General features: G+C 45.2%; 1 protein-coding gene across 1 annotated transcript in view; it reads right to left on the reverse strand.

Annotated features, from left to right (window-relative positions):
- LOC146174716 (iris-like) overlaps positions 1–16,443 on the reverse strand; it is a 54,306-nt gene that overhangs the window by 20,425 nt on the left and 17,438 nt on the right. Inside the window, exon 4 of the mRNA XM_084585446.1 lies at positions 13,473–13,752. Coding sequence (XP_084441572.1) covers positions 13,473–13,752 — 280 coding nt within the window. The remainder of the gene's footprint in view (positions 1–13,472; positions 13,753–16,443) is intronic.

Here is a 16,443-nt window from a genome sequence, read left to right on the forward strand (position 1 = left end):
CGCATTCATGACTCCATTCGGTGTCTTCAAGCCACTTGTTCTAAGTTTTGGTTTAAAAAATGCTCCGTATGCATTTTCAAGGCTAATGAATCAGGTTCTAGCCGGAACATAGGATTTCTCATTGCCCTACTTGGACAATATAGCAATTTTTTCAGACACATGGGCGGACCACCTCCAACATTTGCAGCAGGTCTTCGCTCGCTTGCAAGACGCAGGCTTAACGGTCAAGGCTGCGAAGTGTAAATTCGCTCGTAATGAAGTGGAATATCTGGGTCATATAGTCGGCCAAGGAGTAAGACGACCACAACAACTTAAAGTTCAGGCTATCAAGGAGTTTCCTTTGCCGCAAACGAAGAAGGGGTTGATGTCTTTCATCGGATTGGTGAATTACTACCACCAGTATATTCCCCGGTTCTCGGAAAAGGCGAGTCCACTAACAGATGCCCTCAAGAAAAAGGAACCCAATAACATTGTGTGGGACGATCGTAAGCGTAAAGCGTTTGAGTCCCTGAAGCTGTCGTTGATAACTCAGCCTGTGCTGGCTACTCCAGACTACACGAGGCCTTTCTTGGTACAATGTTACGCTAGCGAAAGAGGGATGGGCGTGGTGCTAAGCCAAGAAAACCAAAAGGGGGAAGAACATCCTATTTTGTTTGCCAGCAGGAAGCTTACTTCGAGGGAGCAAGCTTACAGTACTATCGAGAAAGAATGTGCTTGCTTGGTGTGGGCTGTTGAAAAGCTTCGCTGTTACCTCTGGGGCACTGAATTTATTCTCATTACCGATCATCGGCCGTTGACATGGCTCCAGCAACTGTCTCAAAAGAACGGCAGATTACTCCGGTGGAGTTTAACTCTCCAGGAATATGCTTTTGTCGTAAAGCATAAGAGAGGTAAACTTCACGCAAACGCAGATTTAAGTCGGGCGCATGAATAAGTATGCCATCTTGTGTTCTTGTTTCTTTTGCTCATCTGCATCATTGTAAATAGTCTCATCATGCAATCATTCATGCTCCCTACTCTTTTCAAAGTTTTCGGTAGTAATTTTTTAAAGGTGAAAATCTGGTTGCCTTTAGAAAGACTTGTGGGCAGTGTAAGGTGGAAAAGAAACGACACTTTTGGTGAACAAGATGGAGGTTTCGGGCACCTCGGTGGCTTTTGTGGGGCTTGGTGGTTGTTGTTGTTTTCTTCCCCGTCTACTCAGCCGTCAGCCTCTTTCAAGAATGCATGAGTCACCGGCAGCATCGACCGAAGGTTGCAAGGGACATGCACCGTCAGGTCAACGCTGTAATCCTGGGCAGTACAGTCTACACCTTTTCAACGGCATGGAGGTCGTGGCACTGACGTTTGCTTCTTTTCATGGTTGTGCTACACCCACCCACCAGAGCGCTGTGGTGATGTGCAGTGGTGATGTGCTTGTCCTTTCATCTGGGGACTACGCCACACCAAATCTCCGAAGCGGGACTTCACCTGCGCTGAACTGGTCGTCATGAGTGTTTTATGGATCAGCGATGTTATTCCAGAACCTCACTGTGGTTGACTTGAGAATGTCTGTTAGTTCACGGCTGTGTACAACAGTGGAGTGAAAACGTATTCAATGTGCCTGATGCCATCCTAAAAGGGGGGAGGAGTTACGTTCTTCGGCTGATAACGCCCTCTTTCACGCGGAACGTATCGTTCAGTCTTGTTCATGATGACGCGTATGATAAGCCCCGATATCGAGGGCAATATAAGCGCCTCGTCCGAGCGCTGCGTCGCTCTTTCCTGCCCGGCTGCCGAGATGGAATAAAGGCATTCCTGACAAGTTTAAGTGTGGCCGCTTGCTCGTCGTTCGTCGAAACACCCAGAAACGTAACAGCGCTGACATCGCACAGCACACGGACGCCTCTTCGTTTCGCCTCCATCGAAATGCAGCCGCCGAGGTCGGGTTCGAACCCGGGTACTCCGGCACAGTAGTCGGGCGTCTTTAACTGAGCCACCTCCGCTGCCTCATGCGGACAGAAGAAAGTAGAGAAGAAAGAAAAAAAAGAGGAAAAGACGCGCGCCACAGCAGCCGTCGTCCCCCACCTAAGTGGGGGCGGGTGCAATGCCGGCTTACAACAGATAAAAATTCGGTGGCAGGCTAGCCCCCGCTGCAAGAGGCGCTGAACTACACCTACCAGTCCAGCCCCGTAGGGCCAGGAGCAGCCACCCTTCATCACCTTCCTTTGTTGTTGTTACAACCGGAAAATCAGCAAGGAGCAAATAAATAAATAGATAAATATAAAAATAATTGCAGGGCTACAATAAGAATACAGTCCCGATAAGATAATTGGTTCACAGGAAGGGAAACGCGCAGTATCTGTCACACTTGCTCTGTGGACACATGACCGCGCCGTAAGGGAAGGGAGGAAGGTGGGAGTGAAAGTGAAAAGAGAGAAAGGGGAGCCATAGCGGATTGCTACGGAATAATTTCGACCCCCTGGGGGTCTTTAACGTGCGCTGACATCGCACAGCCCACGGACGCCCCTTCGTTTCGCTGCCGTCGAAACGCAGCCGCCGTGGTCGGGTTGAACCCGGAAACTCCGGCATAGTAGTCGGGCATATTACCACTGCACCACCACGGCGGAGCAATACGGTACCGCGCAAGTGATTCATTATCAAAATTCTGATGCCACCGTTTCTTGTGCAACATTTAAGATGGTATATCATTTAACTCACATTTTGGCATTAATCTGCCAATGTGGAGGCTACTTCACGATATGGATTCGAGCCGACGACATATGCATATGCACCTGCACCTGTAAGAATAGGTGTGCAACGAGAAGTGAGACCAATACTGCGCCTTTCTCCAAAGAAGAATTTACACAAATATGCTATTGAAGCAGCAGGCAGATGCTACAAGGCCATCGAAGTGGATGCCTTGTGGTACAGCACCAGCCTCGCATACGAGAGGCACAAGATTCGATCCCTGGTGCCACCCAGTATCCACCGGTTTGATTGGCTAAGATTTCCCCCGTCTTTGTGCGCGGCTCTGCCGGGTTGAAATGCTTTGGAAAAGGGTCAGTGACCAAAACGTTGCTGCGATGGGTCAGTGATTCGTTCCGCCATCGGGCAACGAAAAGACTGCCTCGTGCGGCACAAGCCCATATGTTTAACAGAAGCGGTGGCCTTGTGGTAGCGCATTCGCCTCGCATTAAGATGGTACCAGATTCGATCCCTGGTGCCAAAGGGTTCCCACTCGTTTTAAATGGGTACAAGATTGTCCCCGCCTTAGTGCTCGGCCCTTCTGGGGTGAAATGCTTGAGAAAAGGGTGCTGAGCGAAAACGTTGTGCCGATGGGTCAGTGATTCGTTCCACCATCGGACACTCATAAGTCCGCCTAGCGCAGCAGAGCCCACATGCGGCTCTTTTTTAAAGCTATAGACCCTGGGTAGTCAAGCACCAGGTCGGTCTATGGCGTGTACCCGTTTGAGAAAATCGGTGGATGTCGGGCTAGGAGTCGGAGTCGAATACACATCCTCCCAAAGCCGAGATGGGTGCTCTACCACGAGGTGATGGCTGCGTTGGCAACCTTCAACTTCAATGAACCAAAATATCAAGTTGGTTTTCGGGAAGGGCACTTTACCATCGATAATATCCATAACATGAGCCAGCTAACATAAACATGTTCGAATTATAAGGAGCCCCTATAGATAGCATTCAATGAATACGAAAAAACATTCAACTCTGTCGAAACCCCGGCAGTAATACAAGCATTGCGAAGTCAGGGTGTAGATGAGACGTATGTGAAAGTACTGGAAGGTACCTATAGTGGCTGCGCAGCAACCATAGTTCTGCATAAAGAAAGTGATAAAATTTTATAAGGAAAGTTTCTGGGCAAGGAGACACGACCTCCCCAGTATTATTCAGAAATAGAATGGGAGCGATTAGAGATAAAGGTTGATGGAGAATGCCTGCATAATCTGCGATTCGCTGATGACATTTCCTTCTAAGTTACTGAGGGGATGAATTGCAAATTATGATTGTTGATCTAGACAGGAAGAGCAGGCAGCGAGGTAGCCTTATAAATGAATATGTAGAGGAGTAAGGTAATGTTCAACAGCCTCAGAAATTAACAGCAGTTTACATTAGGTCGCGGGGTACTTGAAGTGGTAGCGAATATGTCTACTTAGGACAGGTAATAACCGCAAATCCGGACCATGAAAAAGAAGGAATGGCGCGAATTTGGCAAGTTCTCGCAGATTACGACCAGTATCGCTCAAAAGGAAAGTATATGACAGTTGCATCTTACCTGAACTCACCTATGAGACTGAAACATGGAGGGTAACGTAAAGGGTTCTAGTTAACTTGAGGCCAACGCAGGGAGCTGCGGAATGCAAAATGGTAGCTGTAAATTTAAGAGATGAAATCGTCCAGAGTGGACTAGAGAAATAAATCGAGTTTATAAAATTCTATTGGAAATCGAGAAGAAATGGGCATGGGCAAGGCATGTAGTGCGAGGAAAGCATAACTGATGGTCTCTAAGGGTGACAAAATTGGATTTCAAGGGAAGGAAAGCGTAGCAGTGGGCGGTAGAAAGTTATTTGGGCAGATGAGGTTAAGAAGTTCGCATGGGTCAAGTGGATGCAGCTATCAGAGGCCCGGAATAATTATAGCAATATGAAAGAGGCCTTCGTCCTGCAGTGGGTATATACTGACTATACTATACGTATATATAGTCCACTACGTATACTATATATACGTATACGTATATATATATATATATATATATATATATATATATATATATATATATATATATATATATATATATATATATATATATATATATATATATACGTATATACTGACTGCCCGGCTGATCATGAAGATGAAAATTATTAATGCAAAGACAGTGCCCATAGCATTGCCCTGGCGGTAATGTTACGTCTGAACGCTGCTAAAACAACTAATCGAAAACTCTACGTATGCCAAACGTCCCTGTCCCAGGCTGCTGTATACTTAGTCCGGACTGCGCATTTTATGCACTGCGACCACCTAATGCAAATTCTATTAAGGCGAAAGACTTTAATGGCTCCTACTGTCGGCGTTAGTTCGTTCGATCACACTACAGCTGTCAATAAAGGGACGCCATGACGCCATGAGGACGTCATGAGAAAAATAAAAATCCTATCTCCACCGGCAATCGAACCTCCATCTCTTGGATCCCCAGCCGAGCGCTTTAATCAGCTGCGGCACGCCCGGGATTGTGAAACGCATTTCCCAATTCTTGTCTACCGTGAGGATGATAGTACCGATGACAATGACGCAGCAGATAGCGATGATGACGATGATGATATGAGCAACGATAGCTGATAATGAAAATGAAAGCAAACGTTATGCACCTCGTGCACCGGCAATGCCTAAGCTTTTGCATTTCTGCAGTATGGATTTCACAGCGCTCTCGAAATTTTTCAACTGTGCACTGCTATATCTCTGAAGAATTTAGCGCCGATGGTCTTTGATTGTCTCAGAAAAGAAGACAGCTGCCGCCGGTCTGCTGACCTGCCGCCGTGTGCCCACCCGGCATCAAACACTTAGGGGCTTTAGCGTCGAAATAGCGATGTTAAAAACAGTGTTGGCTGGGATAATTAGGACGAATGTCTCTCATGAGAACTGTAATGTGACGCGGCATAATGTTGTAGAGGTTGACTGAGAGTATACTCCTCCTTCACTCTTGCTGTGTCACAAGGATGCAGTGGTACTTGCGAGCGGGCTAGTTGGCTATACGACTCCGAAGACCTCCGGCGCTGCATGGTTATACAGAAAAAAACAATATGCACAAAAGAGAATTGAACCAGGACGTTAACACAGATGATTCGCATCATCTGTGTTAACGTCCTGGTTCAATTCTCTTGTGTGTGTATTGTTTTTTTGTGTATAACGATGCAGCGCCGGAGGTCTTCGGATACAGTGGCGCTGTCGTCGTTAGGGACTTTAACGCGGTAGGCAAAACAACTTCAGCTGCTTTTTCCTACCGTGATTGCGGAGTGGTTTATTCCTGCCGAAAATAAACAAAAAACAGAGCATCCTGCTGACTGATTGTGTTGCAGTGGAATGTGCTCAAAGGCACATAAAGGAAAGTTTAGCAAGCTTGCACAGGTTTGATGCCGACGAAGGTCGCCATAAACAGTGGGCCGCCGCGGTGAAGTGCCAAGGCTGCACACCGACGCTGCCTCATCAAATACGCGGCAAACACTTTTTTTAGTCGATATTTATTGCCTCAGGGCATCAGTAGGTTATGAGATGAAGGATGAATAAATGACTAAATGAATGGAAAAAGGTTGGCTGATTTTATGAAGTCCAGAAGTGAGCGATGATGAGGTCCCTGCGTCCAAGTGACGTATGAGGCAGGATTGGTTGCTGAAAGGCCAGCTATGCTCAGGTCACGGCTAAGTTCGAGCTTATTCACCTGTACGCCGGAGCAGTCTACCTGCTGAAAGGTTACGAAAAATTGAGTGTGGACTTCTTTACGACACGTAATGGGATCTTGGCACTGTTTTGGTGTGGGTGGGACTTCTCATGCAGATGAGGGAGCTAATATATTGTAATGCGTAGGCCTGTTTGTTGAAACACGCGTATAGAAATGTTTACCTAATTCCTCAAGCATGTTTTTTTTTTCACTTTGGTAATTACTCCCATGCGCAGTAAGCTGCTGTGCGAGTGATCTGTGTTGCACTCCTTCGTGGTTATGTTGCATGGCTAACCTTCGGCGTGTTCACCTCAAATAATTTTAATCTACCTGGCGGTTAAGATTGTCACTGCGCGTCGACATCCGCTGATCTGCTCGATTGTAGCTGCACTGATTTTATACTAAGTCGATTTAGTTGCATTCGCTAGGCTAATTAGGAAAGTGAATAGTGGGTTTAAGGATCCCCGAGCGATATATGGGCTCGTGATACAGACTCTCTGAGGACCTTTACATCAACTAAGCAGTGCATGGCGCACTGTCGCATTCTGAATTTATCCTACATGTAAACGCGGCCACGCTGGCCGGAACTGAACTCGTTTGCCCTAGCCACAGGGAACCACCGCGGCCGCTGCAGTATGTAGCTGTAATGCAAACAAAAAGTGTGAATACCATGATGAAATTGTGAGCGTTAACGCGGGCAACCGCCCACGAACAGAGCAGATACAACAGGCGCACAGTAGGGTGATCCCAAAGAATAACACAAGGATAAACAAATCTGTGCGGTGCCAATTAGAAGCAGTGCCCTTGCTACTGCTGCCATGCTTACCTAAAAACCTTAAATCACACAGCCACTTGACGCTAACGAGGTGCTTCAGGCTCATTTGCCGCTCGGTGTGAAGAATCACCCGAGAGTGGAATGATATTTCTAGAGGAATGATTCGTAGGTGGTTGGCGCGTTCTGTTTACGAGAGAGAAAAATCACCGTCTACTTACTCGACTGAAAGTACTTGTAAGCATCTGAGGCTTTGTAGTTATCGTTGCTTTCCACGGCTAATTTGCTGGGCGAAAGTAGCCAATAGACAATAACCTTGCTCATTTTCCTGACGGACAGCAACGCTTGGCTTGTGCGCCTTGAACCCATCTCCGTCTGGCACGGCGTGCGCGTGCGGACGCTGCACGCCATGTACGTCGAGTTTTTTTTTTTCATGTATCGATGGAAATATAAAACGTTTTGTTGATGATGATGATCTCTGTTGTCCTCACGGCTGAGGCTCAGAAAACCCGACAAAAGTCGAGTTAGGTCCCCTTTAAGAGGGAAAGAGCAAAACCAAAGAGAGAGAGATGGTAGACTGGTTGCGCGTTTCCCATTCAAAACTCGCTTCTTCTCTCGAACGATTTACTTCACCCGCTTTCTGCCGTGTTCATGTAGAAGTGGCACATGGCAGATGGTTATTTCGTCGGCCAAAAACGCGCCTGGACATCACAATAACACGTTCTTGACAAGCTTGGCCACAATGTTGCACCTTCCGCTCCCATGCTGTTGCCATCCATGGAATCCGAGATGACTGCAGCACCACCGCGATCGTCTTTCTTGTTTGTAAACATGGAGGTGGTCTATACTGAAGCCTTGATGCACCATGGCAGCAATCAGGGGATCGAGGCGATGGCAATGGCCGGGGGTCGTTCACTCAAGCATTCGGTCTGGGCGAGACAGGAAAGGGTGTTGGAGAGACAGGGCTGCGGTGCTTTGAGAGTTAACAAAGGCAACCGGTGTGGGGAAGCTTCCAACACATAAAGCTTTCAACTCTCGTAGTGAGCTTAGAAAGGTTGGTAAATTCAAGGCAGCATCACCCACAACAACCTGTACGTGCGCCCAAGCCGTTGCATGAATAGACCCCTTATAAGAGTGCCGTCTACCGTGCGGGTTCGTAGACCCAGAAGCTGCGTTACACGAACGTAAAATTTGGCTGAGCAGCTGAATCTGCGTACGCTATGATGCTGCAGTGCGTTCGAAATCATCATCATCATCAGCCTGACTATCCCATATTTCTCCAATTAACTCGGTTCTGTGCTAGCTGAATCCACTTGACCCCTGCGAACCTCTTAACCTCATCCGCCCGCCTAACTGCCACCCGCTGCTACGCTTTCCTTCCCTTGGAATCCAATTTGTTACCCTAAGCGACCATCGGTTATCCTCTCTTCGCACTACATGTCCTGCCTATGCCCATTTCTTCTTATTAATTTCCACTAGAATGTCTGTAACTTGAGTTATTTCTCTGACTCACTCTGCACGCTTCCTATCTCTTAATGTTACCCCTACCATTTTTCGTTCCATAGCCCTCTGAGTTGTCCTCAACTTAGGTATAACCCTCCTGGTTAGCCTCCACGTTTCAGCCCCATAGGTGAGTACAGGTAAGATGCAACTGTTGTGTACTTTCCTCTTGCGCGATACCGGTAAGCTGCTGGTCATAATCTGCGAGTGCTTGCCAAATGCACTCCATCCCAATTTTACTCTTCTTGTTATTTCCTTTTCATGGTCCGCATCTGCGGTTACTACCTGTCCTAGATAGACATATTCGCCTACTACTTCCAGTGCGTCGCTGCCTGACGTAAACTGCTGTTCCTCCCCGAGGCTGTTGAACATTACCTAAGTCTTCTGCATATTGATTTTTAAGCCTACCTTTCTACTTTTCCTGTCTAGGTCATCAAGCGTTCGAAAGGGGACGCTTTTAACTGCTCGTACAGATTCCAGGGGAGGGGGTTTGAATAGGAACCCAGCCAGGATGTCAGCTGCGTGTACAGACAAGGTGGAAGAAGTCAATGTGTATTAACCGCATGGATTGTGATGCAATTTTAGATGTGTCTAAACGTGCCTCTATATAGAGTGACCATAGCACTGGCGTCCTTCGCCACGTAAAAGGGCAGACGTAAAAAACTGAGATGGATTCCGCAAACTGCTGCCATGGGACCGGAGTCAAGTTGTGTTAGTGGGGATGACGTAATCAGCAAGAGCCGACTGATCACGCTTGGTTAACCAGCTGTTAAGCATGAACAAGCAGGGCATATTATCCAGACGATTCATGCGTGAAGAAAAACCAGAGAAGACGTTCGTACCAATCTGCTGAGAAAATCGGAGCCCAAGAGCTCGCCACGCGGCTCACTGCCCGCCAATCAATTTGTCCATTGATTATCAACTCGGCATTGAAGAGGTGGATCTGCTGCATTATCAAGCTGAGAGACCGTTCTGTCTTGATCGCGCTCTTTTCGCTTGCCTTTTTCTGTGTGCTTTAGTGGCATATTGAACTACGGTGTTTCATTCTTTGGCAGCTCTACGGAACAGAAAGTTCCTTTGTCGCGAACAAGGAATATTGACTATGAGGATGTCGAACGTTCTCCGCGATTAAGCCGGCGGAGACATGAGGCTTCATAGAAAGCACTTCACCGGCCACATAAGTGGCAAAGAGCTGAGCGTCGCATCTGCACGGCATTGCGTGTACGGCATGACGGAATGGCCGAGTGTGATCTCCTACGGATAAAGTACTTTAACAACCAAGGTCAAAAGATTGGATGCCACTCTGAAGAAATAAAAGGTTTCTTGGGGCATTCAAAAAGTGAAATAACTTTCCTGCATCAGCACCGCCAATGTGGCTGAGTAGTTAAGGCTCACAGCTACTTTACTACCGGAGTATCTGGGCTCGAACCCGACCGCCGTCAGCTGTATTTCCATGGGGCGAAGCGGATTGGCGTCCCTGTTGTAATGCGTTGTGTTGTGTTGGGTTTTTTTTTGGCACATAGGCATCTAAGGCCATCTTGCGCCAAACACATGGTTGCTGACCTTCTTTTATAAATGAAATTAAAAAGTGTTTAGAGAATTGCAGCTTATTTAGAATTCCCAGCTCTTTAAGAAAACTTAAAGAAGATAAAATTTGAACAAGTTGGTTGTTTCCTAACGGTAAGCAGAGGTGGAATGGGTGCGTTCGTTATAGAATGGAGTAAAATATTTTTTCCTTAACTGTTCGAGTTTTGTGCACGAGATGAGAATGTGGTTCACGGCGAGCTCATCTCCACATTTTTGTTTCATAATGGTGTTTGTTCGCTCTTTTCTCAGTAAGAAACTGTGTGTCAAGTGTGTATGTCCAATTCGAAGACGGCACAAATCACCTCACTGAAATGGTGCTTATTTGTACATGTTTCCATTCTCCTACTATGGGTTTTAATGTGTGTGTAGTTTATTTTGTTTTTCATTATTTCATTTATTCTACCATTTATATATCAAGCTTCTTTATACCAACCTGATACTATCCTTGTAGGGGATATGTATTTTCTTTATTTCCTTATTTAGAACTTGTGCAGCGCATAAGTCGGCTATTTCGTTATCATCTATCCCGACATGGCTAGGAACCGAGCATAATATTACGGGTTGGCCTTGCGTTGTGCCTTTTTCTATGTAGTGAATGATGTTACTATACTATAGGCTCAACTGCAATTTTAGAATTGAATACAGTAAGCAGACTTAAAGAATCTGTATATATTATGCCCTTTTCGTAGTTCTGTTTCAAAATTTTATGTACAGCTACATAGACAGCGTAACATTCTGCAGTAAATATTGATCCACTGTTAGGTAGCCTTACTACATTTTCCCTGTTGCCTTGCACAACATCACATACAACATAATTTGTTTTTGACCCATCTGTAAAAAATTGGGTGAAGTTCATATACTTCTCTCGCAGTGCTAGGTATTCCTGTAATGTGGGTTCGTGTGGGGTTTGATCTTTTCGGAAGAATGCCAGTGTGAGGTAACATGTAGAGGGAAGGCTGTATCAGAGCAAGAATGGATATTGTCTTTGAGCTACATTTGAAAGTGCATCCAGTATTCCTAAATATTGGCATATCTCTTCAAAGAGGAGTAGTAAAGGCCTTATTGAAGGGGGTTTGTTTATGAATAGTGTTCTGGAAGAGCACTTTGTGTCTAAGGGGTAACAGAGATATTTCGGTAAAGATGTGATTTTGAGTGTGTGTGCACATGTAAGCATCCTACGCTGTCGGCAAGGGGTGGTTGATTTGTTTCTATGTAAATGCTTTTAATGGGGTATGTTTTGTATGCACCATTAGAACACGTAAATCAAGGTTATGTATTGGGTCTAATAGATTTAGATATGATGGTTTTGCAGAGCCATACATATACGCAACCATAATCTAAACTGGAGCGCACAGCAGAGCGGTAGATGTGCAATAGACATCTTCGATCCCAGTACCTCCTTCAGAAAACTGAGTATGTTGAGATATTTAGAAGCTTTCTCTTTAAGGATATTATATGAGGCACGAATTTTAATTTTTTATCAAAAGTTATACCTAAAAATTTATGTTCATTTCTTAAAGGCAAAATATTTTCTTTCAGGTATAAAGTGGGGTCGATCTGTATACCTCGTCAAGAGACGTCCATGTACTGTGCGATGCCGATGCACATTAAGTTCTTGTAACAGCAGGAAGAAGGAAAAGAAACTGCACGGGCCTGCTACCGACTGTGTAGCTGAGCCACCTCCGCTTCCTCGTACGGACAGAAGAGAAAATAGAAAATAAAGAAAACAAAAAGTGAGATAGAGAAAGGCGCGTGTCGCGACGGCCACCGTCCGCCACCCAAGCAGTGGTGGGTGCAATGACGGTCTACAAAAGATACAGCGGCAGGCTAGCCTCCTCCTCAAACGTTAAAGATCTACAAGTAGGGACGGAGCAACCCCCCCCCCCCTTCCACGTTAAATATCCCCAGGTGGTCAAAATTACTCCATAGCCAACCCCCCCCCCCCCCCTTCAAAGATACCTCTTTTTTTCTTTCGCTTTCCCTCCCACCCTTCTTCATTCCCTTACGTCAAGGTGTCCACGGAGAAGCAGTTTGCAATTTCCTGCATAATGGCCACGATTCATCATCACCTTTAATTAAGGAATATACAGGCTAACATTACCTAGTTCGAAAATTTTGTTTCATAACGCTTACATTTTTTTGTCTTTCTATACATATTCTTTGAATAACAACTGCCTTCTATACTACCATCATGACCTTAGGGTGAGCTTCAAAATAACAACAAAATTACGAGACTGCGCTTAAGCTTGCTTAAGAGCGGAAATAGCTAAAGCGACTTTAAAAGACTGCTTTCACTTCATCATCATTATCATTATTTGTTACTATCAATATTATCAAGTTATCACTATCTGCATCGCCATTTGCATCGCTACTATTTCCTGACGCTAGGCAAGGAGAATTGCAATTGGTTTCTCACGAGCCCAACATGGAGTAAGCGTTAGCGCGCTCGGCTGGAAATCGGAGGGATAGTGGTTCGATCCCCTGTGAAGACAGATATTTGCTTTGTAATTTCATGCGGAGGACACTTTCGGCGAACGGACATGAACGCCACTATAAGCCTAGAAAGGTTTTCGCCTGTCATGCAAAAGTGGTCATGCTCACTACCACTGGTACTAGAAGTTTCCGCAATATCTAAAGCGCTGAAGGAGAGTATTTTCAGGGAGACTACTGGACGCAAAAATTCACTTCTAAAACATATATTTATGGCTGCAAATTTACGAAAACCTATGAAATGCGCCTTCTTGTACATTTGAGAGCATACCACGTCTTGCTACTTCGTGTAAGAAAGTGATCCTGTTGATTGCTTTCTTGCTCTAGACTGTCGGTTATTTGTCTGGAAACATTCGCGCTTTCAAGTCCGAAAGAAGAATTTGAAACCACATGACAAAAGCGCAGGACAAGTAGCACCTTCTTGTGTGGCCCTGAAGTCTGTACGCATTTTAAGCTTCGTAGAAGTCTGTAAGCTCCATTCTGAAGCTGTAAGCTTCAAAATGGAGCGTACAGACTCTTACAAAGCAGAAGTAGTTGGAAGTAGAAGTAGCTGCTGCATTTTGAAGCTTACGGCTTCAAAATGAGCCAGCCACTTCTACTTCCAGCTACTTCTTGAGTGAGCAAACTTGTTAGAAAGATTGGGACGTAAATAAGGAGTACACTGAACATAGCGCTAAATGTGCGCAGTCTCACGCGGGTGTTTGGCCGCCATCCGCTGGTGTGGAGATCTCCGATGCCGATATGGATGACTGTGGTGGCTGGTAAGGAAGCTGCAGCGCGGTGGCCTTCAGGTAACTGCACGTCGTCATAAGGAAGTGGCCCGTCTGATGGATCATCACCACGCCGGAAACACTGCCGTCGAAACCATGGAAGGTCTCGAGGGTAGCCGTCAGCTCATCGAACGTGTACCGCCACGAGCCGCGGAAGTCAACCGCGCTCACCAGACACACTTGACTTGAAGGCTTGATGCAGCCTACAAATGAAGCATGGATGATTTTGTAGGGCTCCTTGACCATTTCCGGATGCTTGGTACTAAGACGCGTAAGGCATGGGGTGGGCCCTTCAACCGCTTCGAGCAATTGTTCGAAACGGTTGAAGGGCCCACCCCATGCCTTACGCATCTGGGTGAAGAGAGATGTGTGTGATGCTAGCACAAAGCATGTGAAATTGGCAGAAAAGTTTTGAGCATGTGTATTTCTTTTCTAGGTGACACCATGATAAATTTTGATATGCTGCTAGATCAAACACACAATGTCATTGTTGCCGTAGGAAACCAAGTGCTTCTGTGTCAAGGGTTTGTGCAATAAATTAAGGCATAAATTTGCATCTCTTTTACCAGTTTCACTTTTCACAAAATATTACATGTGAACAGTGAGTAAAACACGCATTATTATTGGACACTTGAAATATAGTTATCATGATAACCCAAGATATTAGTACCTTGTATGAACACGATTCTTTAAAATAACGGGGGCCAATTATCGGAAACTAGCCGTTACGGTGTCCATATACATTGTCAATAAGCCAATCATAGGAGGTATAAATACATTCTATGAAATTGCATTCTTTTGAATCACGGTGGCCATTTGTCGGTAGGGTGGTCTTACATAAATCATATGTGTTCTAAAGACATTCTTTTGACGGTCGATAGCTTATATGATCATATTGTCTAAAGACATCGCATAAAGTGATCATAGACATTTTTGTAAGGGAAGACTGACTCGAGAATCAAACACTTCTAGCTTGCACTGCAAACAGAAGGGAGAAAATGAAAATTCCAAAACATAAACAGCCTTCATATAATGCCCCCGATGCAATGCCCAAACAATGTCAATGTCAGTGTAATTCGATTTGGATAAACAGTAGGTCAAACTACCGCAATATGCTTTCCATCTGGTTAACAAAGCGTAGGAGTCGAGAGAAAAGTATCCGACATTCGTCTCCACTACATATGCGGATAAATATATTACGTTTAGCTCCCTTATTAGGCCCGAGATCAGCATTGCCTTTGACGATCTGGGAGAAAATTTCTTGCCACATGCTGAGGAAGTCAATGCGGAAATTTATAGACACTGTGTGTTACCAATGTAACTGAGAGCATTTAATAAAACGATGACAGGATACGGGAGCATCATTACAGCGTTTGAAGACCGGTGTGAAAGCAGTTGGGACTACATTGATGAGAAACGCTCTCCGCCTAAGAAAAGCGACTCTAACATAAACATCATTCGCCCATACGCAGAATTGTTCAGGGCGCACAATACTAGCCGGCATTACAGATTGTGTAGAATGGCAGGCGTATACTCTTTTGTTCGCGTTGTGAATGTACCCAGGACGGCAAGATTAATATGTCGCCAGGAAAGTTCTCTTGCCATCGATGGTGTTGCCTTTGGTTAAACCTAGTTATTCTTGATTAGAACACAAAAAATTCAAAGAAATATGTTAGAATGCGTTCGAACCAAGATTAGTTCCTGGTTAATCCCAGTTAGGATACAAAGACTTCTTCGCATACAAAAAGAGCGCTATGAAGCATCTGATAAAAAATTGAAGGATGCTCATCGAATTTAAACCCTAATGCTTTGAAGATAGTGGATGGGTGTATAAGGCTTTGAAATGGGTGGCGGCTCGCGTCATCTATTACGGCAGCGCCGTACGATCGTAGCAATATTTCAGTGAGCGCCGCATCGCAGGTAAGCAAAGGGGAAATGTTCTTTGCTTCTCGTTTATCTATTACTTCCGTATTAGTTTGTTTCTAATGACGTACCTAAACATTAGATGACAGTCATAAGGCAATGATTACATTATGTCCACGTTTATTCGAAGAGGAGCAATGCGGTTCTGTGGCGGAGTGGTTACGGGCTCGCCTCACACTGCAAAGGAGCCGTGTTCAGCTCCACATGTTTCCGCAAACATTTTATTGTTTCTTTACTTTCTTCTGATTTTCGGCGCACTACCACAACGCCGAAACCAGCTTTCCTGGTACACGGAGCCTTTAACTCATCGCGTTAATATGGAGTACCATTCCGCTTCTTTGAGGCCTACTTAAAACATTCACATGTACTGTGGATACCATCTTATGCAAAATAAAATAAAAATGTTGAGCAAGCTTGTCGTGTGGAGCCTAAAGCGCGAAGCTATATTGTAGCTTGAGCCGATTTACATCTATTTCACTGTTTCGTTCAAGCGCATACACTGACAAAAGTAGGTAGGCCACGAGATGTGTTTTTAAGTCTTAGAGTAGACAGATTACGACACCTGTTATGGCCAAATGTTATTGAAGGAGTGTCAGAAAGGTTGTTACTTTACACAGACATTATGCTTACGGGATGCTGTAAGTGCAGTGTTACATGGCTAAGAAACATATCTCACTCTTTGACTGATTTCGCTGAGGCTGTGCAGTGAGATGAGATTTGAAAGACTTACCGCTGAAAAGCATTTGCTATCAAGTATTTATATTTATAACCCTAACTTCAGTGTAGTCAGAGCGTTTGAAAGGTATTTTAAAAGGCTTGGTGGCGTCTTGAGTATAGACGTCTCGTTCGACACCGTCAAAATTAAAACCTTTCGCTATGAGGAAGCCCGACAGAAGGGATGAGTACGCCTGGCATTTGCCCAGCAATAATAGCTGCACCTGCGAAAATTAAAGTAATTATGTCAGACCTTA

Source organism: Amblyomma maculatum, chromosome 11 (assembly GCF_055883805.1).
Source record: "Amblyomma maculatum isolate TAMU_Amacu chromosome 11, ASM5588380v1, whole genome shotgun sequence".
Taxonomy (NCBI): Eukaryota; Metazoa; Arthropoda; class Arachnida; order Ixodida; family Ixodidae; genus Amblyomma; species Amblyomma maculatum.